The 26,511-nt window shown below is 45.9% G+C and overlaps 1 protein-coding gene across 1 annotated transcript; it reads left to right on the forward strand.

The window, feature by feature from the left end:
* LOC147609473 (endo-1,3;1,4-beta-D-glucanase-like) lies at window positions 1-26,511 on the forward strand. The gene is made up of 8 exons (XM_086787849.1): window positions 1-281; window positions 653-674; window positions 1,002-1,131; window positions 1,224-1,314; window positions 9,236-9,325; window positions 9,525-9,625; window positions 9,743-9,914; window positions 26,215-26,511. Exons 1-7 carry the CDS (start codon window positions 134-136, stop codon window positions 9,881-9,883), a joined length of 723 nt encoding a protein of 240 aa, XP_086643975.1. The 5' UTR covers window positions 1-133; the 3' UTR covers window positions 9,884-9,914; window positions 26,215-26,511.

Raw genomic sequence — 26,511 nt, forward strand, 5'->3', positions numbered from 1 at the left:
ATAAGGGAAAAAAATGCTAGATTGTTCATCAAAAAAGCAAGCGCTGCTTTCTAGTCCTGTGTGTTTGCTTTCGTGCTCGTAACACGGTTTACGTCCCTTGAATCTTCAGCTCAATAGCCATCTATCCATCACCATGGCTGCCCCACAGTGCTGCGTGCCTGCCCCTCCCTCTCAGCATGCCTGCGCAGGCAAAGAGGACGCCGTTGGTCCATTTCTCTCTTATGTGGTCCAGCCCCCTTCCCCGGCCAAAGCTGCAGTCATCCTCATCTCTGATATATTCGGTAAGCTGTACCCTAATCCTCAAAATTAATCATGATTTATTTTCAAAAGGCCATCTTATCGTAGTCCTACAGACGCATAAAAGGCTCTACTTGAGACAGCATGCTGAAATCAATGATCATAGGCGTACATATAGTTGACATATTCGTACAATTAAGCTAATTATGGATGCCATTTGAAAAGATGATTAACTTTTAATGATAACGATGAACCAGTAAAATGCAAAAGCAATCATAGAGAAATGTTTAGCACACAATTAATTTTATTGGCTTAGCACACAATTACTAGAACTTTCAAAGCGTTATTTCAATACACGTTAACATTGGTGGGTTTTTTTAAATAAAAAATTTGGTTTTTTTGTTTTGTTTTGAAGGTTTTGAAGCTCCACTTTTAAGGTATGCAGAGGTCTCCTTTTTCACATGCATCCTTTGATTGCATTCAGGCTGGATTAAAGAAAGTGGCGAAGAGTAATTAGGAGTTGCTGAGAGAGCTCATCAGGGTTCAAATATGGTTTAATTAACTTGAGGAGATGTCCTACATTCTGTACAAAATTGATATGTTTTGGTCCTGTGTTTATGCCCCAGGGGTGTCAACCCAAAGAAAAAAAACTATCCAAAATCTTTTATTCAATAACCAGCCTCAATGTGTTTTATATGCAAGTTGACATGAGATCTCATCATGCACTTTGCTTTTTGAGCTGTAAAACATGCTACATGTGACAGGAAATTGGCAGACAATGTTGCAGCTGCTGCTGGATATTTTGTGGTTGTCCCGGACTTCTTTAACAAAGACTACCTTGTTCCAGGCAGTAGCCAGGTTTCGGGTCTTGATTGGCTGAAGAATCATCAACCTGTGAGTGCTCAACTATGTAATTACAGTCCTGTGTGTCCAGTGTTGTACATTGAACCATGAATCTGTAATGGTCTAGATTTCTGTCATTCTAGGTGGACTCGGTTGAAGATACCAGAACACTAATAGAGGTTCTAAAGAGCAAGGGTCTGCAGTCCGTTGGAGCAGTCGGGTTTTGTTGGGGAGGTAACTTCTTTCCTTGACCTTATGATGTCTCCTTCCTTTCCTTCATGACTCTGTTATCTAGACTAACCAAAACCTGGTCATGCTTCTTCAAACTGTTTCTTGTCAAAACAACCTGTCTATTGCAATCTCTGGAATACCCTTGTACTGCATTTTCCTATAGCAATGCATTTGCCTTTGTATGATGTCTTGGTCTTTGATGCCTCCTGGATCCTCCTACTGATGTTTGGGCCCTGCCCCATGAGCTGGGGGTCAGGTGTGCTCTATTTATAGGGCACAAATGCACCCCTTCTGCCGGTTGGCCGGCTTGACCAGCAGTATCTGTTTCCCGGATCTCAACCTGATTTTGGGCTGCCCAACCTGCCCATCTGCTGCCCAATGCCTGGCCACCTTCCCGACAGCTTATGCTGTCTGGCCTGCCCAAATCTGCTTGACAGTGCTTGAAAAACCTGGCATTTATCAAATGAGCCAAAGGAAAACACTGGAGCTCCCGCTCTCCTCCCACAGCAGCTTCCCCCCCTCCCCCTCTCAGCCCCTACCTGCACATCCCCCTGGCAGCCTCCCGCCTTGAGCTCCTTCTCCCCCCCCTTCTTGGTCGCCTCTCTGTTTCCTCTGCTTTCTCTCCTCGCCCTCCCCTTTTTCTCCTGTGTTTTTCCTGTTTTTTTTTGTTTCTCTATTTTGTGCCCCCCTCCCTCTCCCTCCCTTCCATGCATGAGACGACCCTTATGTATCCTTGGAATGCTTGAGGAGCCTTTCTGCAGTTGGATGCTGCCCCTCCTCTTTGGAGGCTGGGAGGTAGAGTAGGTCCTAGTGTGGCGTTCTATCTTTGTATTAGCAAAGTAGCCTTTCTCCGAGAGCAGCCAGCCATGGAGGAAGTGCTCCTCTAAGTTGTTTTTCTTTTACTGCTGTAGCAGTGTTTGTACTTTGCCTTCTAGGCGGTCTTTTTCAACTAATAGAAGGGGGGGGAGAGAGAGAGAGAGAGAGAAAGAGAGAACTGACATTTAGTGTTTTTTTCCCCAAAAATCCTGGTTGAAATTTATCCTTATCTTTGTTTTACAAGGATAGTTTTTTATGCAATTTAGTTATAATAGGTTTTCTTTTCTCTTTTAACTGTAAAGACTGGTAAACCTTTGAAGATTGCCTCTATTTTACTTGGTTTTAAAACATTGTTACCTGGTTTTAAGAAATGTTTTTTTTCAAGCACTGGATGTGACCTGATGTCTGGTGCCCAGCACATGGCCTAATAAAGCTTTCAGACATCTGTACATATATGAACTCCAAGTCGGTTATAAAACTTTGCGAGGGTTCACACATGGAAGACTACATGGACTTACCAACGCATGCTAATGGCAGCTGACTTGGAACTTCTTGAGACTAGGGCTCACAACAGGGCACAACAGAACTAACCCGAAACCGGCACACAATTAGGTTTGGCACATAATAATTAATTAGGTTTAGTATGTCCGTCCACGTGGCACCGACAATCGGTTCTCCACTTAGATGCAGATTTCCCCTAGTTCTCTAGTAGACCTCACAGCATTTGTAAAAAAAGTCATGTGCATCCCGCACTTGGATGCCATGTGGACATATATGTACAAACAGGTGCAGGATATGGAGTAGAAACTGGTCCTTATTCAGGGCATAGAGTTTGTGCGTGATTTTATGGCTGCCCCTCTTGTAGGAGTAGACATAATATTGGGCATTCAGTGGTTTCACAAGTTTCTTCCTGATGTCAAGTGGGACAAGCACACTTTCTAGAGTAATTAGAATGTGCCAAACGCCCCAATGACCATTAAGTGTGAGCCAGGAATTCCGAACTTTCCGCTCATAAGCCACTTGCAGGCTAAACGAGCAATCGAGAAAGGCGCACATTGTGCGAAGATATACATCCAGACTGCCCAGACGGTGGCCAGTGCTTTCGACAAGTATTTGGCTCTCCATGAAATGTTCTAGCAGATTTTTCTTCGGAACAATCTCTCTCCCCAGCTCCCCCCGTCCAGACCGGAGGACCACAAGATTGATGTCCTCCCAGGCTCGGAACCCCCGAGAAAGTTTCCACATCGCCTTTCCAAGGCAATGGAATCGGACTTGGACTGCACCAACTCCAAGAATTGTTGCAATCTGGCTTTATCCGCCCTAGCGTGTCGCCATTTGCAGCACCGATCTTGTTTGTCAAGAAAAAAGGTCTTCTCGTTTGTGTGTCGATAATCGTGTACTCAATAAGTTGACTATCAAGAGTAGATTCCCGATGCCTTGAATAGATTATATTCTCGAGATGCTAAATGGAGCTAAGGTGTTCTCGAAACTCGATTTAAAGAGTGGGTACCACCAGGTGAGGATTGTGGCGGGAGACATTTCCAAGACAGCCTTCCGTATGGAACGGGCCCACTATGAATTTGTGGTTATGCCTTTTGGCTTGACGAACGTCCCAGCTACATTCAACCGCATGATGATGCGTGTATTCCGGGAATTAATTGGAAAGCGTGTTCATATTTCTGGATGACATACTGGTATTTTCAGCTATAGTTGAGCAGCATGACATTGATGTGGAGAAAGTCCTTAAGTTGCTGGAAAGCAACGAGCTCTACGTCAATGAGAAGAAGTTGGAATTTTATTTGTTCCAGGTTCATTACCTTGGATATATAATTAGTGCAGAAGGCATTCGACTTGATCCGGCTAAGGTGGCCAAGATTGTCAATTGGGAAGTACCTCAGATAGCTTATGACATCAGATCCTTTGCGGGTATATGCCAGGTATACTCCACCCACATAGACAAGTTTTCTGACCTCCCTCTCGGCGGATCTCACCGATTTGCTAAAGGATGTCAAGACAAGAAGGCAACGGATTCGAATGACTCCACGAGCGTTGGAGGCATTCAAGAACCTCAAGGTGGCTTTATCAGAAGCGCCTTGTTTAGCACTTGTCTCGTGGGACGAGCCATTTCAAGTGATCACTGATGCGAGTAACATCGCAATTGGCGGTGTATTACAACAGAATGGTCATCTAGTAGCTTACATGTCGTTTTCTCATTAACTAATAGAAGGATCTTTTTCCCCAAAAAAAAAAAAAAAAAAAAAAGTAGCTTACATGTCTCGTTACTGCCCGTAGAGAAGAATTACTCAGTCTACGATCGTGAACTCCTTGCAGTTATACAGGCCTTGAAACATTGGAAACATTTCCTTTATGGCCGTGACTCTGAGGTTCACACTGACCATCAGGCATTACGCTGGATTCAGACAATGCCAAGTGCATAATGGAGTGACAGACAACACTGCTGGATTCAGACCACTAGACTCGACCTTGTTGGTACGGGACTAGACGACATGAAGCACACGTACGCGGATTTCGAGGAATTCGGTACCCAGTGGGAACAGGCATTGGATGCTACAGGACCATGCCACTTTTTGATACGCAATGGTTGGCTTTTCTACAAAGGCCGATTGTGTGTCATGAAGTCGTTTAGGGAAGCTCTTCTCCATGACGCTCATGACGCCATTACTGGTGGTCATAGGGACATGAATTTGACTTTGGAGAAATTGGAACGGCAATATTATTGGCCAAAGATAAGGCGAGATGTGTTTTCATATGTACAACACTGTGATATTTGTCAAAAGATGAAAGCTCCTCGTGGGAAGAAGATAGGGTTGTTACAGTCCTTGCCAATTCCTGAAGGACCTTTCTAAGATATTTCGATGGACTTTGTCACGAATTTGCCTCCCAATCCGAGTAAGCATAATACTCGGTGCTTAACTATAGTTGATAGATTTAGCAAATTTGTTATGCTTATTCCATGATGCAGGGCCAATGTGACCGTTGAGGATGTTGCCCAGTTGTTCATTCGGCATTGGTACTCGATTGGCGGGATTCCTAGGACCATAGTGTCAGACCGAGATGCCAAGTTTACCAATCATTTTTGGAGGGCATTGTTTGATAACTTTGGTACTAAATTGAATTTTTCTAGTGCATTTTACCCACAGACAGACGGCCAGACGGAGATCTACAACCAGTTGACCTTTGATGTGCTGAAGTGTTATGTCCATGATCAGCAAGGTAAGTGAGAATCATATTGCCTTTAGTTTAAGCTGTTTTGAATGATTCTTTTTCTTCAGCTATTGGGGCAGGACTCCATATGAGGCAGCGTTTGGAAGACCATTCCAGTCGCTATTGATCAGGACCTCGTCTTCAGTACTTGAAGCGAACAGAGTGACGGAGTCTTACCAGGAGATTTTAGAGTTAGTAAAAGACAGGTTGGCTAAAGCGCAAGAGGCCTACACTCGACAGGCCAATAAAGACCGAAGGGATATGAAGTTTTCGGAAGGGGATTGGGTTTATCTTCGGATTATGAAGCAAAGGTTGAAGCAGGTGGACAAGCAATGCCCAAAGTTGTCTTTCAGGAGCTTCGGACCTTTTTCCATCCAGAGAAATATTAAAGAGGTTTCAATGAAGTTGAAGCTACCTCTGAGTTGGACTATGCACGATGTGTTCCACGTCAATTGGTTAAAGCCATATGCAGGTCCGATCCCTTCAGAGATTATAGATGAGGCGGAACCAGATATTATTGATGAAGCTGAAGTTACGGTTCCAGAATAGATCCTTTTGCACCATTTTAAGCATGGCTCAGGCCGAAGGCAAAGATAGTTCCTCACGAAGTTTGAGGACCGAGGGACCCACGAAGTGGTATGGCTTGACAGAGTTTTTCGATGACTATCCGGCGTTATTGACGGATTATTTGGAGGCTATGCAGCTTCTGTCAAGTTAAGCAGAAGGGGATGTCGTGTGCATCCCGCACTTGGATGCCACGTAGACATATCTGTACAAAAGAAGGTGCAGGACCTAGGATGGAAAACTTGTCCCATGTGAGCCCAGTCCGAGACGAGTCAGCCAGGGTTCCATTCTAGTCATCCGAGGTGTGCATTGTTCCCTGCACATGAAACAGTGCCAGTCCGCGCTGCGAGTCTTCCTCTGGAATGATGTCAGTTGTTCTGTATGTTTGGTTTGTGACCAGATGTCAGGCGACTGTGTAGAAGTAGGATTTGCAGGTAGGAATGGGGCCAGTCCATAGGGCTGCCCCAAGAACAGTTTTATGGGCATGGGGAGGCTATGGGCGACCCCAAGGGGCCAGGCAGGCCCCAGGACTTGCCCACCAGCCCAAGGAAGGGCTGGGCCATAGTACGTTTCTGGCACGAAATGTTTCGAAACAAAACGAAACCTGCCCATCGAAACGGTGTTTCGTCCAAATGTAAAGTGAGGTAATAAAAAAGGGCGAAAGGTTTTTTTTTTTGCAAATGCGATTTTTGCCGTCGTTTCCATCCTTGTTTGCTGCCCATTTGCCACTTCACGCATCCGACGCTTCTTCTTGACCGCAACGTGTTGCTCCGCCTCTTCTCCTCGTCCACTCCTCCTTTTCGCTCCTTCACTTCTTCTCCTCCATGCCTCTTCCTCTTCCCTTTCCTCTTTCTCTCTTCTCCTCCACGGTCCACCCCTCCTCTTCCATCTTTCTCTTTCCTCCTCCTCTTTCTCTCCTTTTCTTGTCTTCCAACTTTCTGACCTCCTTTCCTTTTCTTCTCACCTCCCTCTTCCCTTCCAACTTGTTTCTTTCCTCCTCTCTTCCTCTCCTTTTCTTGGCCAAATTTTGAAAATACCAAAAAACCTATTCCCAAAATCCTGAATTTCATACCCACTAGTCCCAAAAAATGTATCTTCATCTTTCTGTTGGCTATGTTATAAATTTGGTATGTGTATATAAGAAGTGTCATTTCGAAATCTTTGCATTTCGTCCAAAACAAACGAAATGAAACCTTCGAAACGACGAAACGTTTCATGTTACTATGGGTTGGGCAGGCTGTCGGCCAGCCTAAGGGGCCTGGCCAGGCAGCCGACAAGACCTTTGGGCCACCCCAGCCAGGCGGCCAGGCCAAAGGGCTGCCCAGCAGTTAGTTGGCCAGTGCCCAGGGGTTGCTCAGCAGCCTGCGCAGGCCTGCGCAGCAGCCCTCCAGTGGCCAGACAGCCCAAGTGTGAACACACATAAAAAACCAGCATTTAGTGCTGAATAAACAAGTTGTGGAGGAAAAATTAGCTGGTCGACTGCATACTGTTGAGGGTATAAATACCCCAAGACATAAATCAGTTCATTTATCTCATCATTCACCAAGTGCTGAAGCTGAACAAAGGGCTAGGACAGCCAAGGACAAGCTAACGCAGAAGGGGTGAAGGATTGAAGGTCAAGGGCAGAGATCTATCTCAGCCAAGAAGGTTCAGGTTCAGTCTTTTATTTCAGTTTTGCATCATTCTTATAAAAGCAAATACACCATTCGTGGTGGGGGCCCTATAGAGGGTATTCGGGACCCAATACTGTGTCCTCTTCTCCCTCTCTCTCTCTATTTTTCTGCACATCTATATTCAGTTTTGTGCGTTAATTTTGTCGCAACAAGTGTGCTGTTTTTTCTGAGCATTGAAGTTACCGATCTCATGTTACAGAATGATCGAGTATCTTCCGAGTAAGGCCAACCCAATGGTCGATGCCTTGAGTAGGAAAGGAACTGTGTCCCACATCCAATCCACACGGATGGGATTTGTTGGTACAGGACTAGATGAAACAAGGACATGTATGCAGATTCCGTGGAATTCAGTACACTTAGTGGGAACAGGCATTGGACGCCATAGGACCATGCCATTTCTTGATATGCGATGGTTGGCTTTGTGGCCAGCCCAAGAAGAGGCCAGGCCATAGGGCCTGGGCAGCCAGTCAGCCAGCCTTAAGGACATGGACTGGCTGTCGGCCAGCCCATAAGGCCTTGACCAGCCAGTCAGCCAGCCATGGAGGGGCTAGTCTAGTAGGTGGCCAGCATAGCTAGGCAGCCTGGATAGCATGTGGCCAGCACCAGCAGCAAGGGCAGCCAACATGTGAAAGGCACCCATTATATATGGCTGACTAAATGAGTCGTGGGCAGCAAATAAACAGGCGGACTGCTTCTAGAACCCACCGACCAGCATATATTCATCTTCAGGCTGAAGGTTTACAGCCAAGGGAGGTCTCCAGAAGTCAGTCTTTTTCTCATCATTCAATAAAGCAAATACACCATCCTTGGTGGGGGGCCCTGCAGAGGGTATTTGGGACTCAATCGGGTGTACCATGTGTTTATTGTCTCTCTTCTCTCTCTCCCCCCCCCTCTTGCACTCTCATTTCCGCTACATTGAGCAATCGTCAGGAACCAAGGTGCTGAATATTCACTATCTAAAGTATAATCCTATCTGTAAGCTTCCGCATGTTACAAAAAGTTTTTCTCCATCTAGTTGAAAACCTTTGTCTCACAGGAGTGCAGTTAAATTCTGCAATTTTTAGGAAATTTGCAAGTATTAGCATTAAAACCTCCTGAAAATTAGCAATTTATGAACCTTCAACCTTAAATTTTGAAGGTTTTAAAGGTACAAATACACTGTACACGGTTTATGAACCTTTCGACCTTCAACCTTAAATTTTCACATGCTGATGTTTTGGAAACACCACCTCCCTGGCTGCCACTGCTAGGTACAGGAAAATACTAGTAAGATGCAGCAATACCTTGTAGCCCAAGCCCTTTGGTCCACTAGTAGTGTCCCGAAAAACCGGGTAGCATATGGTTTAAGGAAAAAGGTTCCTCGCTTTGCTAGAGTCTATACCAGCATGTGGGATCTTTCTCAGGGTTTGAATCAGTAATGACAATCTCCTTGGGGATGCCTTGCGGATGCAAGTGTTCCCCTAGTATGTGTAGTGGCTTTATGAGATAGGAGTGCTATTTTGATGCCAATTTGAAGCTGGAAAGATTCAATAGCTACTGCATGCATACATTCTAGAGAGAAGCCCTTCTAAAAATGTTTTTATGATCTGGTAACAACTATAAAACAAGGCCTTGATCTTGTCTTTCTAATTTTCTTTATATTCCAGCTAAAGTGGCTGTGGAGTTGGCAAAGGATGATTGTCTGAAAGCTGCAGTCTTTTGCCATCCTTCTCTCGTCACTGTTGATGACATCAAAGGTAAAGAACACCTTCAGAAGCTTTTTGTTTGGTGTTATTTTTGCCCAGGCGGGGGCAGGGGTGGGTTAGAAAATGTCAAGCCCATATATTACAGGCAAAGTTATGTCAGATCAAGTTCGAGGGAAGACTTTGCCTTGGTCAAGGAGTGCATGCTGATAGTTCTTTTTGCTAAAATCTCATATATAAACGTTTTTCTCAGATGTAAAAATTCCTTTAGCAATTTTGGCGGCAGAAGTTGATGAGCACACAACTCCTGCTTTGGTAAAACAGTTCCAAGAGATCTTGGAGTCCAAAAAAGAGGTAAATTTGACATCTTTTCAAGCACCAGTCAGCAGTTTTTCTTCATGCTTGCATGTGCACACCCACGCGTGTTGTGGCCCTGTTAGGAGGATGACTGTCATCTCCAATAATGTGCAGGTAGAGAGTTTTGTGAACATATATCCAGGTGTGGCCCATGGCTGGACTGTTCGCTATGATGTGAATGATGAGAATGCAGTTGAAAAGGCAGCAGAGGCTCATCAGAAAATTCTGGAGTGGTTTGGAAAATTTTTGCATTAGAAGTGCAAATGTTATGTTTATATTTATGAAGGTATGTGCCTACAGGTGCTTTCAATAATGTCATGTAGGCTGATGCATAGGTGCTATGTTAATGTCATGTAGGCTTATGCATGTCAATGCTTGTTGTCTACATGTGGCAAGAGATCATTTAACAAGTAACTGAAGGAAATACTTTAGACAATTATCATAGAGAAGCACTTTGCTTTGCATGCATGATGTTCTTTATGTGCATAAAGGGCTGTTTCTGGTTTTTACAACCAAGATAAAGCAGACTTGTTCTATCTTTAAACACAGGCAGCCATGAGGGGGGGGGGGTGGCGAATGGTGATCTGTCATTGGTGCCATATGGTGTCGAAAGTACGTGTAGATTTCAAGGCAAAAGCCATGAGGGGGGGAAAAAAATAATGGTGACCTCTCATTGGTGCCATCATCCATGTGGTGCTGTGGTGCTAGAAGTATGTGCAGATTTCAAGGCAAAGCCATGAGAGGGGAAAACAATGAATGGTGACCTCTCATTGGTGCCATCATCCATGTGGTGCCAGAAGTATGCACAGATTTCCAAGGCAGGGGGAAAAAAAAGAATAGTGACCTCTAATTGGTGCCATGTGGTGCCGGAAGCATGCACAGATTTCAAGGCAAACCCATGAGGCAAAAAAAAAAGAATGGTGATCTCTCATTGCTTCTATGTGGTGCTGGAAGTAGGTACCATGTGGTGCCGGAAGTATGCACAGATTTCAAGGCAAAGCCAGAAAGCCAAAAAAAAAAAATGGTGACCTCTCATTGCTGCCATGTGGTGCCGGAAGTATGTGCATATTTCGAGGCAAACCCATGAGGCAAAAGAAAGAATGGTCACCTCTCATTGCTGCCATGGTGACCTCTCATTGCTACCACGAGGTGCCAGAAGTATGCGCAATTCACACGTAGGTTGGGGGCCAGGTCACTACAACGGTTTACATTATGACAATGAGGGTTTTCAAGAAGCACTGACGGTGAATTCAAGTGGGTTTGCGCAGGACTGGAGTGAGAGGCAGCAGCGCGCAGACGAGAGTGACTAGCCTTGCAAAAGTCTCAAGAGGCGTGGTGTGGGCGGTGGTTGACCTGTAATAGCAGGTGTGTCGAGGGTAGCGAGTGCTTAAAGCACCCTCCGGTGTCTGCACCTCTAGAGGGCCTTGTCAGCTGGTAAAAGCTGACAAGCTATCAGCTTTCCACTAGCTTCCCCCCGTAACCTCCAAGACTAGAGGGATATGGGGGCGGCCTCTAAACTAGCTTAATCCTCATGCCGTTTTAAAGATGGAAGGGGTTGCCAGCACATAAGTTATTGACAAGGCATGATAGGGTTCATAAGGTATTGACAAGGTATAAATAGGGTTAAACGAGAACCAGAGCTTGGTCAATCCACTTTTGGACCATCAATGCGATAGAGGTGGGGGTGGAGCCATCTTTATTGTAGCAGGTGTTTTTTAATAGGCTCCTCTATCCTAAAGGACTTTGCTATTGGGTTCAATTCAAGCGAAGCATCCACAATGAACAGAATATGTTCAGGCCAATATGTGATTAAGCTGGGCTTTACTGGAAAATTAAAGCAACAATGAAGCAACTTGCTTATTACTAACCAAGGTCACTGCTGTTAAGCTTAATTAAACCTTGATTAATCAAGAAAAGTTTAAAGATGTCAAGCTATCGTGATTAAAGTACTATCAATTTCTTTTTTACTCCACGAATTGATGTTCCCAATTGATGAAAACCCAGCCCTAATTAAAACAAATGGGAATAACTAGGGGGATTGAGACAATCAATTACTATTATGATTGGATAACACACAATACAATGAGAGGTAGACGGAATTGTTAGATTATTATAATGCAGGAAGCTATGAGGCTATAATAATCTATTAATAAAAATGGTGAGCCCTCATTCAAGCACGTGTCATTGTAAGTTTTTTATTTTTTATATACATTTTTGCGACACCATTTCTAGCATGAAATCTTTTGACATTTTGGTTTTCTCTTCCTCTAACTTCGATGTATTCAAGAGCCTTGTTGAGTGATTTATTCTCTTCTCTTGGCTTGTTCATGAGCCATGTTGAGTGATCTCTTATCTCTTCTTTGTATACAAGTATGTATACAAGATGAGCAATGTTGAGAGATCTCTTATCTCTTCTTTGTATACAAGTCTATATACAAGATGAGCACTCAGACAAGTAGTCCTTGCTCGCAATCTATTTTCTGTGTTGTGGACGTAGGCTTCGTCAACCCCTTGATGTATGCTCCATCAAATCCAACCAACTTCCTCCTCATCCCTCACCCAACTGTATGCATAAGCATAACTAGAAAGCTAGGTTAGATATTGTTGCTTGTGTGGGTCCAAGAGAGGGGTAGAGTTCCTCCCCTTTTTTCCCTTCTCACTCTCACTCTTCTCTTTGTCTCCATCTTGACTTGACTTTTTATAATGTTGATCAATTGACACCACATTGAATTTTCTATTGTGTTCCAACTTTGAAGCTCTATAGACAAGATCTTCAGTGCAAGCAATGTCGTAAAGTTTCTCAATGAAGTAGTTCCACATTAGAGGAAGACTACAATGAATTCTGTGGTCTACAAGGCAGAGGCAAGGATGAAGAACTTGATCTCCAGATGTGTGGGTGTTTTTTTCCTTCCTTTGAGCTCGTTGATGAACACTAGGCCACATGAATGTCCCAACAAATGTCTAAACCTCTTAGAAGTCATCTCCTGTCTATACATATACACCACGGCCTCTGTTGTGGGTGTGCCCGCCCTTATTAGGTGTTTTCTCATTTTTCCCCTTTCTCCATATTTTTTCCCCATTTTCCCCTATTTTTCCATGGCTTGGGTGGCTGCCCTGTGATGGCAGGATGTCCCAGTAGTAGCTGGCCGACTGCATGTGCTCACATTTTGGAGCAGGCCGACTGCTGTGATCTGGTCGTGGACCTCTCAGATTGCTGGCCGACTGATAACATATGCTGGTCGTGGGCTTTTGTGTCCTGTCGGCTGTCCCTGATGTAGGCCGACTGCTCTCTTGGGGCCATATAAAATGGCCCCATAGCCCCCATGCCTTGTATCAGTTTTCGGGATTTTCTTTGTGTATATAGAGCAGAGTTTCACGCCTCTCTCTCTCTCTCTCTCTCTCTCTCTCTCTCTCTCTCCATTGCTGTATTTTTTCTGCACTTGCTCGTGTTCTCAGATTTTGTCTTCATCTCCGCTGCATATTCTGACATGGTATCAGAGCCCTAGGCTCTTGATAGATCTTGGGAATTGTGTGAGCAAGAGGGGGACCATTGTGTTTCTGATTGGTGGACTGTTTTGGATTGTTCGGGAAGAGGAGAAGCAAGAGGAAGGCGGGCTGATTTGCTGGACAGCCACTTGTAGGTTTAAGTTCTTCTTTTTTTCCCACCCACCCACCCTTTTTAGTTACATCCCCACAATGGCAGATCTGCTTGAGATGGCTGAGAGACATGTGAAGATCCCGGCACTCCCCACGTTCCCAGTGGACCGTCAATTGGACGGGAATAACTACGGCATATGGAAGGTTATGATGGAATCTGTTCTGGAGTCATATGATCTTGCTGATTTCATTGTTGTTGGGGTTTCATGGCCGGAGGTAGAGGAAGGGGAGTTACCGTCGATTCGTAAGGACTGGGAGGCACAGGCACAGGCACAGTTGTGGGATCGTGTCAATGCCAGGGTCTGTTCATTCATCTTCCTCAACTCCACACCGTAGGTAATCAATCATATAAAGCATATGACGCTCGCCAGAGGTATATGGCAGCATTTGGCTTCTCTTTATAACAGGGTATCGCCCATGAAGAGGATTTCCTTGGAAGTACAGATGCGGGTTATGAACCCTGCAAAGTCATCGACGATGCGAGAGCACATTAACAAGCTGCAGGCTCTTCAACAGGAAGTTCTTCAGGTTGGGAAGGAGATATCATCAGAGGATATGGCCATAACGTTGCTGTCGCATTTGCCCTCTCAGTACTTAGCATTCTACTCGTCTTTGATTACCAGTGGCAAGCTCAGCACCATCACTTAGGAGGAGCTTGTGCCTATGGTCTTGGACCAGGAGGAAAGATTCACGAACCCTCCACAGGGCAGAGGTTCGGAGGCCTTAACTGGCCAACGGTCGAAAGGCCGTAAAACAACAAGGGCAAAGGGAAGGCTTCATTGGAGAAGTCTTCTGAGAAGATGTCCGACGTAGACCGCGAGAAACTAAAGGCAGAGAGGACTTGTAATGATTGTGGCGAGAAAGGCTACTATTGGAGACAGTGTTCCAAGCGGAACACCGAGAAGGGTGAAGAATCCTCAGCAGCAACTGTGAAGACTCCAGCATTTGTGCACCTGGAGGTGATGGACACCGATGTTTCATTTTCTTCAGGCAGGGAGGAGGTTGGAGGACTTGCCGCTACGGATACTTGGGAGTGAATTCTAGACAGTGGTGCTTCCAGGCACATGACTCCTTCCCGTTCAGATTTACAAGATCTCTGCAGGTATTCTGGTCACATTCTTACTGGGGATACATCCACTATCCCAGTTCATAGTGAGGGCAGGTTGGAGAATGGCAGAGGGGGGAAGCATTTCTCCCAGGTGTTGAATGTTTCATCACTTGGTTTTCATCTGTTGTTAGTGCATCAGGTTTGCAAGACTAGCGTACGGGTGGATTTTGATGAGCATTTTGTTGCTCTCCGGGACAAGACAACAGGCCAGGTAGTTTGGGAAGGTGGAGTGGAGAATGGAGTTTACAAACTTTCAGCACTCTCTCTCCCAGGTCCTCAGTTTTGTGATGAGTGGCAGTCTGGTAATGGCCACTTAAGTGTGGATACGTTGCAGGTGCAGGCTTTCCAGGACCAGATGGAGGATAGCTTGCCAGTTGATGGTAGTAGTTGGTAGGAACTTTCCAGTACAGATGTTGGTAGTTCTTGTGTTCGTCAGTCAGAGGAAACTTTACAGGTAACTTATGCTTTGGTGTCTCGTAGTATTCGGGACAAAGAAACTCCTGTAGATGAGGAATTCTTTCCACGGGGACCTCTTGGAAAGCCACACAAGTGACAGTTGATTACTTGCAGAAGGAGGTGGATGTTGCACATTCTCCAAGCTTTCTTGTGAGCAGTATGGTGCCTCTTTGACTCGGAAGCAGAATGGTTCATTGATTTGGTTGATGTATACCAGATTGGACGGGAGCTTCCTGATGAGGCTGTTGAGCTCATGTTTGCAGATGACTCTTTGGGAGGCAGATTGCGTATCTTGTGGTTTCTGCAGCATGCGAAGGATCTTGGACTCTTTTACACAGGAGGGGGGTTGATGGATGGAGTCTGACTCCACGGTTGGAGTGACTCAGATTGGGGAGGAGATCCAGACACGAGGAGATCTACTTCAGGTGACAGTTTTACCCTCGGCTCACGAGCAGTTTTATGGAGCAGTAAGAGGCAGCTATCTCTTGCCTTGTCGATAGGGGCAGAGTACCGGGCTGCTTGCGAGGTGGTGAAGTTGCAGAGGTTACTTGGCAGGATTGGGTTTCCATTGGTGGAACCCACGGTCATCCAGAGGCACTTTGTTCGTGAAAAGATCGTTGCTGATGACATCTTGCTAGAGTTATGTTCGACGGAGGACAGTGCGGTGGACCTCTTCACGAAGTCGCTATCTCAGGCGTTGCTCCGGCGGCACTCTAGCCCCCTGGGGTTGGTTTCAAAGCCAGGAGCTGAGAGGGGGTGTTAGAAGTCATCTCCTGTCTATACATATACACTAGGGCCTCTGTTGTGGGTGTGCCTGCCCTTATTAGGTGTTTTCTCATTTTTCCCTATTTTTCCATGGCTTGGGTGGCTGCCCTGTGATGGCAGGATGTCCTAGTAGCTGGGCGACTGCATGTGTTCACATTCTGGAGCAGGCCGACTGCTGTGATCTGGTCGTGGACCTCTCAGATGCTGGCCGACTCCTTTTTTGCTGACCGACTGATGACATATGCTGGTCGTGGGCTTTTGTGTCCTGTCGGCTGTCCCTGATGCAGGCCAACTGCTCTCTTGGGGCCATATAAAATGGACCCATAGCCCCCATGCCATTGTATCAGTTTTCGGGATTTTCTTTGTGTATATAGAGCAGAGTTTCACGCCTCTCTCTCTCTCTCTCTCTCTCTCTCTCTCTCTCTCTCCATTGCTGTATTTTTTCTGCACTTGCTCTTGTGTTCTCAGATTTTGTCTTCATCTTCGCTGCATATTTTGACAAAACCCACTAGCAATAGTAACAATAGTAACCATGCCACTATGAGGAGACGGTGACCCCCGTTTGTATTTGTGTGGTTCTGCATCACTCTAGTTGGTAGACCTATTGACATTCTTCCTCTAGGAGCGTCATTTATCCGAAGGTCGTACCCATCATTTGCGAGAAGATTCTTCAGGGTAGGAGTCACACCTTTTGGTCCCATGCTTTTGGCCCCCTTGGGATCTGAGGTGGGGTATGCATTTTCGTTAGCTCAGTGGTTGATCATTAGGATTAGAGAGGACAGAGTGGGCTTCCTAAACCTCTATGCATCAAACACCAGAGCAAGCAGAGCCACTTTTTTGAGCACCATCAGTTGCTCCCATAGGATGACTTTTGGTGCATGGGTGGTGGTTTTAACATATTAGAGAGGACGGAGGACATACTTAGAAGTGGCACAGTCACAGTTTCAAGCTTGGAGTACTCCACCTAGGAGTTGATTCTGGCTTAGAGGGGACAAGACCCTTGGCATTTACTAGAGTTCGAAGGCAGCCCTCTGTGCTTCTTGAGGTCTGACATGAGGCCCCAACCTTTCAAGATTAGACCAAGTTTATGTGGATGAGTGTGCTTGTAGACGTGGTGACATGGTTGGTATTCTGGCAGGTACTACTTGCTCTGATCATGCACTCGTCATTCTCTCCCTAGAGGACCCATGGAGGCAGGATAGACATTTGAGCACCCGGATCCCAGATAGCCTCATACAAGATTTCAAGATTTGCAGGTAGAATTGAGGAGATTTGAGAGGGTCTAGATTTCCTCACTGGTTCAGCCGGCAGAAGCTTTGGACACATGCCATGCTAGAGCTTCCTTTTGGACCTAGGCAGGAGATAGGGTCACTAGAGATTTCTTTGAGATTACAGGCCCACACAGGCAGAGGGATGGTATATGCAGATTGCGAGGCAAGGATGGATCATTAAAGGTTGATCCCCCCTAGGTGCGAGCCGTTGCCACAAATTTCTTTCGTTCCCTACTCACGAGTGCCTCCCTACCCTCTCAAGTGATGGATGTGCATGAGCAGGTCTGGTGGCATCATACGAGAGAAGTAGTCCCTTCGCTCTTTGGACTTTCCTTTTGACATCCTTTACTCTAGAGGAGCTGGCGGAGGATCTGTTGGCTCCCCAGGGGAAAATTCCCTAGAGAGGATGTGCTTCCTGTTTCCTTATTTCTTCATCATTGGGATCTCATGGAAGGCGGCTTCAAAGCTACCTTCGATGAGATTATGACCATGAGCTCTATGTTGAAGAGACTATCAGAGAAATTGATGCATTTGATTCCCAAGGAGGATGGTGGAAGATTGGAGATTTGACAGTGGACCCTCTTAGGGATCGCATACAAAATCTTAGCTAAATCCATTAGCCACCACCATGGGCGACTGCAACCTTTCCTCCCCGATCTAATTCATGGCACGCAGATAGGTTTTGTTTGGAGCATTCTAGACAACATCTTCACTTTTTGGGAGGTGGCCACTTGGGCTAGGTTGAGGCAGCATGATTTGATAATTCTCCTTCTTGATTTTGAGAAAGCCTATGACAAGGTGGATTGGGGCTTTTTGGAGGGGCCGATGTGCCAGATGAGATTTCTAGAGGAGTGGGTTCAAGGTGTGTTTGGGCTCCATTTGGCTTTGCACGGCCAGGTTCATTCACGGGGCCAGAGGCGACAACCAAAAAATGTGTGGGAGAAACAGGAATTAGGGTTAGGTTAATTCATGTGTGGGAGACATACACAGAGAAGAACAACAAGGGAGAGAGAGAGTTGTGGGGATAAGTCAACTCATAATAGCATGAGTGTGTGACTCCCCTATCACACATGTATATTGCACTAGTACACATAGTGCACTTAGTACATTAAAAGTACTAAGTGTACTATGTACTATAACTTATGGGCTTGTACACACTATAAGGGTGGGCATAACGCCTTTACCCCAACAACCTCCCACTTAAAGGCAAAGTGCCCTTAAATGAAGGAAAAGAAAAATCAGCATGTACATGATAATATACAAGGCCATATCAAGGCTGAAACTGGCCTCATCCAATACCCATCAAGTGTCTGCAATGAGCAAACCGCTCCGGAGGCAAACTCTTTGTCAACAGATCAGCCGGGTTGTCATCCGTATGAATCTTAACAAGCTGAATTTGCTTGTTCTCTATCACCTCTCTGATGAAGTGATACTTCACATCCACATGCTTCGTCTTTGCATGAAAGACAGGGTTCTTTGCCAACTGGATGGCACTCTGACTGTCACAATGCAACAATGGAATATCCCCTGTATAACCCAAATCAACCACTAACCGAGATAGCCATAATGCCTCCTTGCAAGCCTCTGTGGCTGCAATATACTCGGCCTCTGTAGTAGATAAGGCTGTGCACTTCTGCATCCTGGATATCCATGACAGAGCACCTCCTGTGAATGTAAACACATAACCGGTAGTAGACTTCCGGTTATCTGGATGACCGGCATAATCTGAATCCGTGTAACCATGCACTAATGCATCCTGTTTGCCAAAACAAATGCACATATCCTGTGTGCCCTTCAGGTATCTCATGACACCTTTCACTGCTTCCCAATGCTTCTTGCCAGGGTTGGCCATGTATCTAGAAACCACTCCCACTGCAAATGCAATGTCCGGCCTAGTAGCAACCATGGCATACATGAGACTGCCACCACAAGCTGAAGCATACGGAATCTTGGCCATATCAGCCCTGTCTCTATCTGACTGTGGGCTGTCCATAGCACTGAGTTTCACATATGGAGGCAAAGGAGTACTAGTCTTCACTGAGTTTCACATGGAGAGAAGATCTCCTCAAAGTCCACACCATATTCCTGCTTGAAGCCCTTAGCCACTAACCTGGCTTTGTATCTTGGCTTTGCATCTGGTGCAACTTTGAGCCTGTATACCCATTTGCATGGCAAAACCTTCTTGCCTGCAGGTAAATGCACCAACTTCCAAGTTCCATTTTTATGCAGAGAATCCATCTCTGACTTCATGGCACGCTCCCAAAGAGCTTTGTCTGCCCTCTGTAAAGCCTCCTTATAACATGAGGGCTCTCCACAGTCAGTAAGCATCAAGTAGTCAACCCCTGGAACAAACCTGTCAAGGGCTCTGGAGGGTCTTGTGGACCTCCGTACCCAATGACCATCATTTTCAGGTTGCCGTCCAGCCTGCATATCACCCATTGGTGGCTCCTGTTCCATGCCATAAGGCTGAAAAATCATGCCCGGTATCTCCTCTAACTGTGGTATATCCATAGGGATATCTTCTGCCATCTCTGGCTGTCCATTTGGACCATTTTCAGCACCATTTAAGGGCTGGTTTTCCTGCTGTAATGGCTGATTTACAGCCCTTTGTTGTTGTCCATGATGTCCATCATCATCAAAGATGACTTTGCCAGGCTCCTGTTGCCTTGCAGGCTCCTTATACATGCATGTTTCATAAAAAATGACATCATTGCTGCGTATGATCTTTCTATTCATGGGATCCCAAAGTCTATACTCCATTTCACCTCTGTCACCATATCCTAGGAATATGCATTTGTGAGACTTAGGATCAAGTTTGGTGCGCATTTCCCTGCGTATGTGCACGTACGCAGCGCAACCAAACACTCTCAAGTGCTTGTATGACGGAGGCTTCCCTGTCCATACTTCCTCTGGCACTTTCCCACCAAGCCTCGTGTTAGGTGACCTGTTTATAAGATGAACGGCTGTCATAACAGCTTCAGTCCAAAAACCATGAGGTAATGCAGCATGTGACAACATAGAACGGACCTTCTCCTGAATGGTCCTGTTCATCCTCTCTGCTGTCCCGTTTTGTGGAGGATCATAAGGAGTAGAGAGCTCCCTCTTGATGCCTTTAGCATCACAAAAGTCCTGAAACTGTTTGGACATATACTCTCCACCATTGTCGGAACGCAAAGCCTTCAGTGTTTTGCCAGTTTGATTCTCAACAAGAGCAACAAACTTCTCAAACACTGAGAATGTATCACTCTTCAAATGAAGAGGATAAACCCACACCTTCCGTGTGGCATCATCAATAAAAGACACAAAATATTTTGCCCCTCCCAAAGAAAGCTGAGGCATCTCACATACATCTGTATGCACAAGCTCTAACTGAGCATCTTTCTGTCCAAGAGCTTTCTTGTGGGGGCACTGTAGTTGCCTACCATATATACAATGCTCACAAAACTGAAAACTTGAAAACTTTAGAGAAGGCAAGTAACCCAAACGAGACAATTGCTCCATTCCCTTGACACTCATGTGTCCCAACCGGCTATGCCACATAGAGATTTCCGGCAGCTCGGTTGCATTTACATTAGCATGGTGACAAACACCTGCATGCATAAAGTAAAGAGTGTCCACCTTAGAGCCTCTGGCAACAACCAGTGAGCCCTTACTAATTTTCCACTTTCCACTACCAAATGTGGTAACATAATCAGCATCATCAAGCTGTCCAGTAGAAAGCAGATTCTTCTTGATCTCAGGCACATTCCTGACATCATGGAGCATAAGCTGTGAGCCATCTGAAAACACAAGCCTCACATAACCTCTGCCAAGAATCTTGCATGCATGGTTATCACCCAAATAAACCACTCCTTCATTGCCAGCAGTATACCTGACAAACAAGTCTCTGCAACCTGTGATATGAAAGGAGGCACCTGAATCAATGATCCATGAGTGCATACCATGACCACCTGTAAGAAGTGAATGGGCATCAAGTGAAGACGTAAATAGGACCTCATCCTCACTGCCACCTGCATGTGACACATTGATTTCTTCAATCTTGACTCCACTTTTGCCCTTTGGCTTTACATCTTTGGCTTCATCTTTCTCTTTGTCTTTGCCTTTTCCCTTTTCCTTTTGATCATTTTTCCATTTGTAGCATTGCTTTTTAATGTGTCCCTTCTTGCCACAATAATGGCATTCCAAATCCTTTTTGGAGCGAGACTTGCTCCTTCCCCTTTCTTGGCTTTTTCCCCTTTGCTGGGATCTCCCACGTGCATTCATTGCATTGGACTTTCCAACAGAGTTGTTTTTCCTGTTCATCTCTTCTTGAAGAAGAGCACCCTCAACATCTGCATATGACAGCATAGCATGCGAATTGCTAGTGGCTGTCTTGAATGTGTCCCAACTCTCTGGCAAAGTGCATAACATAAAAGTGGCTTTGAACTCATCGTCCATTGCCAACTTTTGATTAATGACCTGGCTGACAATACCATTAAACTCATTTAGATGGGCTGTCATAGATGCCCCTTCCTTCATCTGAAGACCTATGAGTTTCTTCAACCAATACACTTTGCTTGAGGCACTTTGCTGGGCATACAAGTCCTGCAATCTCTGCCACATTCCCCAAGCTGTCTTCTCTTCACGAATGTTGAAAAGTAAAGAGTCTGACACAGACAACATGATAGTAGATCTTGCCAGCTCATCCATATCTTCCCACTCTTTAGCAGTAAGAGAAGCGGGCATTACACCCCTTTCTTTGATAGGCTTGTGCTGCTTCTTCTGGAGCAACACATTATAGCACTGGGTTTGCCAAATATCATAGTTATGTGAGCCTTCAAGCTTCTTGATGTGAAGCAATGAAGAGCTCTCACCTATGGTTGCCATAGCAATATGCAACCTGTCAATGCCTGACTCCCTGCAAAATGTGCAAACACTGCACCAAAAGCACACAAAGTGCTCACAGTTATTCTCCCAAGCTTTATCTCCCACTGCGGAAGCAAGAATGCAACTTTTCTCCCACTGTTTGTGATGAAATCACCAAAATCTGGTTGCTGCAGATTTAGGACAGCACCTTAAATGTGCTCTGTTGCCCTTCCAAAGTACTGTACAGCAGTACTAAGTGCTCACCTGTGATGTACCAAACCTGTACCGGCAAGTACAACAGCTGAAATTGGACCATTTCCTCACTCAAATCAGTGTACAGCCATGCCAAAACTTGCACAAAGCTGTGCCAAATCTGTACCAGCAGGTACAGTAGCAATAAATGTTCTCCTGGCTGTCCAAATGAGTGAAAATCAGATTTTTACAGTCCCGTACACTGCATACAACAGTCCCGAACAGAAATTGGGCAAAAGCCCCTTGACTGCAAGCTGATTTCTGAGGATTCAAGGCAAAAATGTCTTGCCTACTGCTTTGCCAAGCTCAACAAGCATACAAACTTGAAAAGCCCCTTGATTTAAGATCAATTTCTGATCATACATGGTACATTGACGCACATGAAGGCATCCAGAGTGTTCACGATGCTTCCCCCTGGACACATATACATCAAATACATGAAACCCCCTTGATTTACAGGCACATTGAGTGCTTGTAAGGCATCAACACATTATCCACAGCATCAAATGCGATTGCCTGCATGCAAATCAACTTAATCGGCACAAAAGCCCCTTGATTTGCACTGCAATTTGCTGCAATTTTGCCCAAATGTGCGATTTTTCACATCATACAGCATGTATGAGTGCTTAATTGCACAATTACATCAAAAGCCCCAAATTTCGACATCCAATTTCCTGCAAATTGATCCTGATTGTGACCAATGTCACCCAATTTTGCCAATTTTGCTCAAAATTGAGCAATTCGGCACCTGTACCTGCTCAATTGATGATTGTACTTGCTCAATTGCAAATCCCAAAAAAAAATTGAAGCAGAATACCTTGTAATTTTTGATTGCAGAAAAAAAGGGGGGGTCGTGCTGATGATGCTGCTTGTTGTGCAGGTAGGCAATAGCTGAGGAGCTCTAGTTGTATTGCCGAAGGCGACCAAGCTCAAGCTATGGAACTTGCCTCCCAATTGCGACCGAGAGGAGTTTTTGGAGGTGGCCCATGCAGGTGTCGAAGGACCAATTCCCTGCGCGTTCAGCTCCGGGTCGTCAGTGCTGTTGACGGGCGCCCTTCTTCCTCAAGCGGCTTTTGCGAGCTGCTTCACGGTTTTGTGCCAAACGTCGAAGGACCTTGGAGTTGGCGCTCTCCACTGCTCTTCGCCCACCTCTCGACCAGTGAACACGTGCTCGTTGTCCACCAGCGCTTTTTTACGTGTCCGCTTGTGCGTTGCTTCCCTTACGGCTTCGCCGTGCTGCTTTCGCCTAGCGCATCTACGCCCAGCACTACACGCTTGCAGTCGACGGCTCGGGTGGCGCCTGACATGCCTAGTTGTATTGACGGGTAGTAGCGATGACCACTAGGCGCACTGTTTGCGCCCAGCACACAAGAACGAGTGATGTCGTTGGCGAACCTGGAGAACTTAACGGCGCTGCAGCACAGCTATTCCTCGCTCGCCTAAGTATGGACGCCTAGCGTTTGCTTTCCGAAAGCTCTTGTCGTGTCCTTGCGCTTCTTCTCCTAGGTTGCTGTAGGCGCCTGACTACTCCGCCTGCTTGCACTTCACTGCCTTGCTGCAAGCCTACAACTGGCTGTTGGCCACGACCAATTGAATGGGAGAGTCGAGCTGATTGCTACTGCACAGAGATTCGAAGGGCACCGGCTCTGATACCAGTTGTGTGGGAGAAACAGGAATTAGGGTTAGGTTAATTCATGTGTGGGAGACATACACAGAGAAGAAGAACAAGGGAGAGAGAGAGTTGTGGGGATAAGTCAACTCATAATAGCATGAGTGTGTGACTCCCCTATCACACATGTATATTGCACAAGTACACATAGTGCACTTAGTACATTAAAAGTACTAAGTGTACTATGTACTATAACTTATGGGCTTGTACACACTATAAGGGTGGGCATAACGCCTTTACCCCAACAAAAAAGGCCGACAAAGCCTATGAACTTGGGACCACCTCACGTGGCCCTTCAGCAGGGCCCTTTTTAGTAGTCCTCTCCAGCTTTATCAAAGGAGCGCCTCTGTCAGCCCTTGATCTAGAACCCCCTAGTCCGTCAACCCCCAGTGGTCATATATTGGGGGCCAGCCCACACGTATCATGGGGAGCTTTGAGTATGGGCCCAATGCAGTCTAGGAGATTGGCTTCTTTTGAGACAGCTTCCCCCGTGGAGGCCCAGGAGAGGAGCCTCACTGGGATATGGGGTAGGGATAGACTTAGCGTCGACATTGACTCTTGCATCTCCTCTGGCGTGGCTTGCCCTGATCTCGGACCCCCCCCCCCATAGTGGTTGGTGGGTGTGTTCACCAGGCATGACATACCCTTGGCTGTTCATGGTGCTGATGAGAGCTTTGCCTTCCTCACTTTTTCTATCAGACCACATGGCACACTTGACAGAGCAGAGTCCCGGGTCCCCTTTGGAGGATTTTTGTGGATGCACCTTGCAGAGGGTGAGGGGGATCGGTTTCCATGAGCATATTGACCCTCCGCTGAGGTTATGGCTATGGGAGTCATGTGACTTTAGTGGGATCCAGGAGAGTGGACATGGCACGATCCCTTTGATAGAGAGGAGGCTCATGGAACCCCTTTCTTTACTTACACCACACGGCTGAGCTGGAGGATTCAGATTCCTATGATCGAGGGCACTCCACTCCTGTAGCATGGTAGTCTTAGGGCCTCTCTCTGTAGTTTCTCTCAGATTTCTGGAAGGGACTGTGGGACAGTTTTCGGCTGCAAAAGATCACTCTTTTTGTGGTAGTTGGCTTATTAGAGCCTGGCGGTTGGCACTTGGCTGGCCATCAGAAGTAGGCCGGCATTTTGTTCAAGGTGTGGCCATGTTCAGGAGTCCTAGCAGTGCCATTGCCTTTGGGATCGCCCGAAGGCTTAGCAGGTATGGCAAAGGATTTTTTGCATCCCCAAACAAACACCCCCCCCCCCCCCCCCCCCCCAAATGCCGTGGGCCGTAGGCCGCAGGGGGGGTGCTTGCCTTGCAGGTCTCTTATCACTGTATCTCCGTAGTTCTAGTTCCAGTTCTTGCTTTTGATCATTGGACTCTCGGTTCCTAGTAGAGATGGGAGATTTCCAATAGTAGTGTTGTGTGACATATTTGGAGAGCTTGCTATATAGCGAGGACATTGAGGGCACCCTCACCCTTTTAGCAGTAGAGTCCATCCGGAGCATCTGGCTTGATATCATTCATACCCTCCATTGACATTGGGGGAAGCTTCAAGGTGGCTCCGATCACATGCAGAAGCGCCACGAGGCCTTCCTGCAGATTTGGCGTCACGGTCCTTTTCTCATTGATAGGGGTGGTGAGCCCACTTAGCATTATAGACCACCTATGTGGATGTACCCCCCCCCCCCCCCCCCCCCCCCCCCCCACACACACACACACACACACACATTCTATAAGGTATCCTTCTCCTCCCAAAGCAGCCAGCCAGGGGAGAAGAGCATCCTTTCCCCTTTTTTCAGATTTTCTTGATTATCGCTCCAGAGCGAAGAGCTGCATTTATACTTAGCTAGCACAACTGTTTTGCTTGGGCTCTTCAAGGAGGCGCCTGTTTCACATGTGTGGTGGAGTTTTAAACTCAAAAATATTGTGATATTTTTCTCTCTCCTGGATCAAACCAAATCAAAAGGGAGCCAAACTACTTGCACATATATTTCTAATGATGAATTACCATGGCTACATTACACTTTGAAGTTGTTGTTGCCTCTGCCCATTTGGTGAAGTAATGAGTTGCCACAAGTATGTAGCTCTTCCTTTGGCTATGACTGCAACTAGACCTAAATCAATACATCATGAAGATATTAGTGGAAAGGTAGGGTTCAAGAGATTTCCCTTTAGGTCCTTTCTCCCAAAGAAAAGACATGCTTCATAAGTTTTGCATTACTCCACAATGCCATGATGCATGGTCGGCCAGTAATTCCCAGCATTGAGAACTTTGTGGTATAGTCAACAATAAAGTGGCCAGCATGGCATTTTTGTATGATAATTGGGCCTTATTTCCAAGTGATTGCTCTCCTAGTGATCCCATCTTTGCCAACTCTGTACAACACTCCCCCCTATCAAGGAGAACACCAAGAATCCATTCATATCTTCCTCCTTTCCCTTGTCCTTGTATTCAAGGGATAATAGCATTCACTGAGAACCTGTGCGTACAGGGCATTCTCTGAATGATGTATGTGTCAGTTGGTGATGTTAAGGAGGATTGACTGTTTGCTTTCTAATGTGCAGGTAGAGAGTTTTGTGAACAGATATCCAGGTGTGGCCCATGGATGGACTACTCGCTATGATGTGAATGATGAGAATACAGTTGCAAGGGTAGAAGAGGCTCATTAGAAAATTCTAGAGTAGTTTGGAAAGTTTTTGCTTTAGAGGTTTTTAAGATACTATGATATATTTAAGCATTTCATGGGGGTGCAACATTATGCTGCCCAAATAAGCACATTTCATAACACGATTTATTTTTTCCTATCTTTTGGTTTTCATAACCCATTACATCAATGTACTAAGCTTGTGTTTTCTGGCAAA

This window comes from Cibotium barometz, chromosome 51 (genome assembly GCF_041138505.1).
Source record: "Cibotium barometz isolate CiBa-2024 chromosome 51, ASM4113850v1, whole genome shotgun sequence".
In the NCBI taxonomy this organism is placed as follows: Eukaryota; Viridiplantae; Streptophyta; class Polypodiopsida; order Cyatheales; family Cibotiaceae; genus Cibotium; species Cibotium barometz.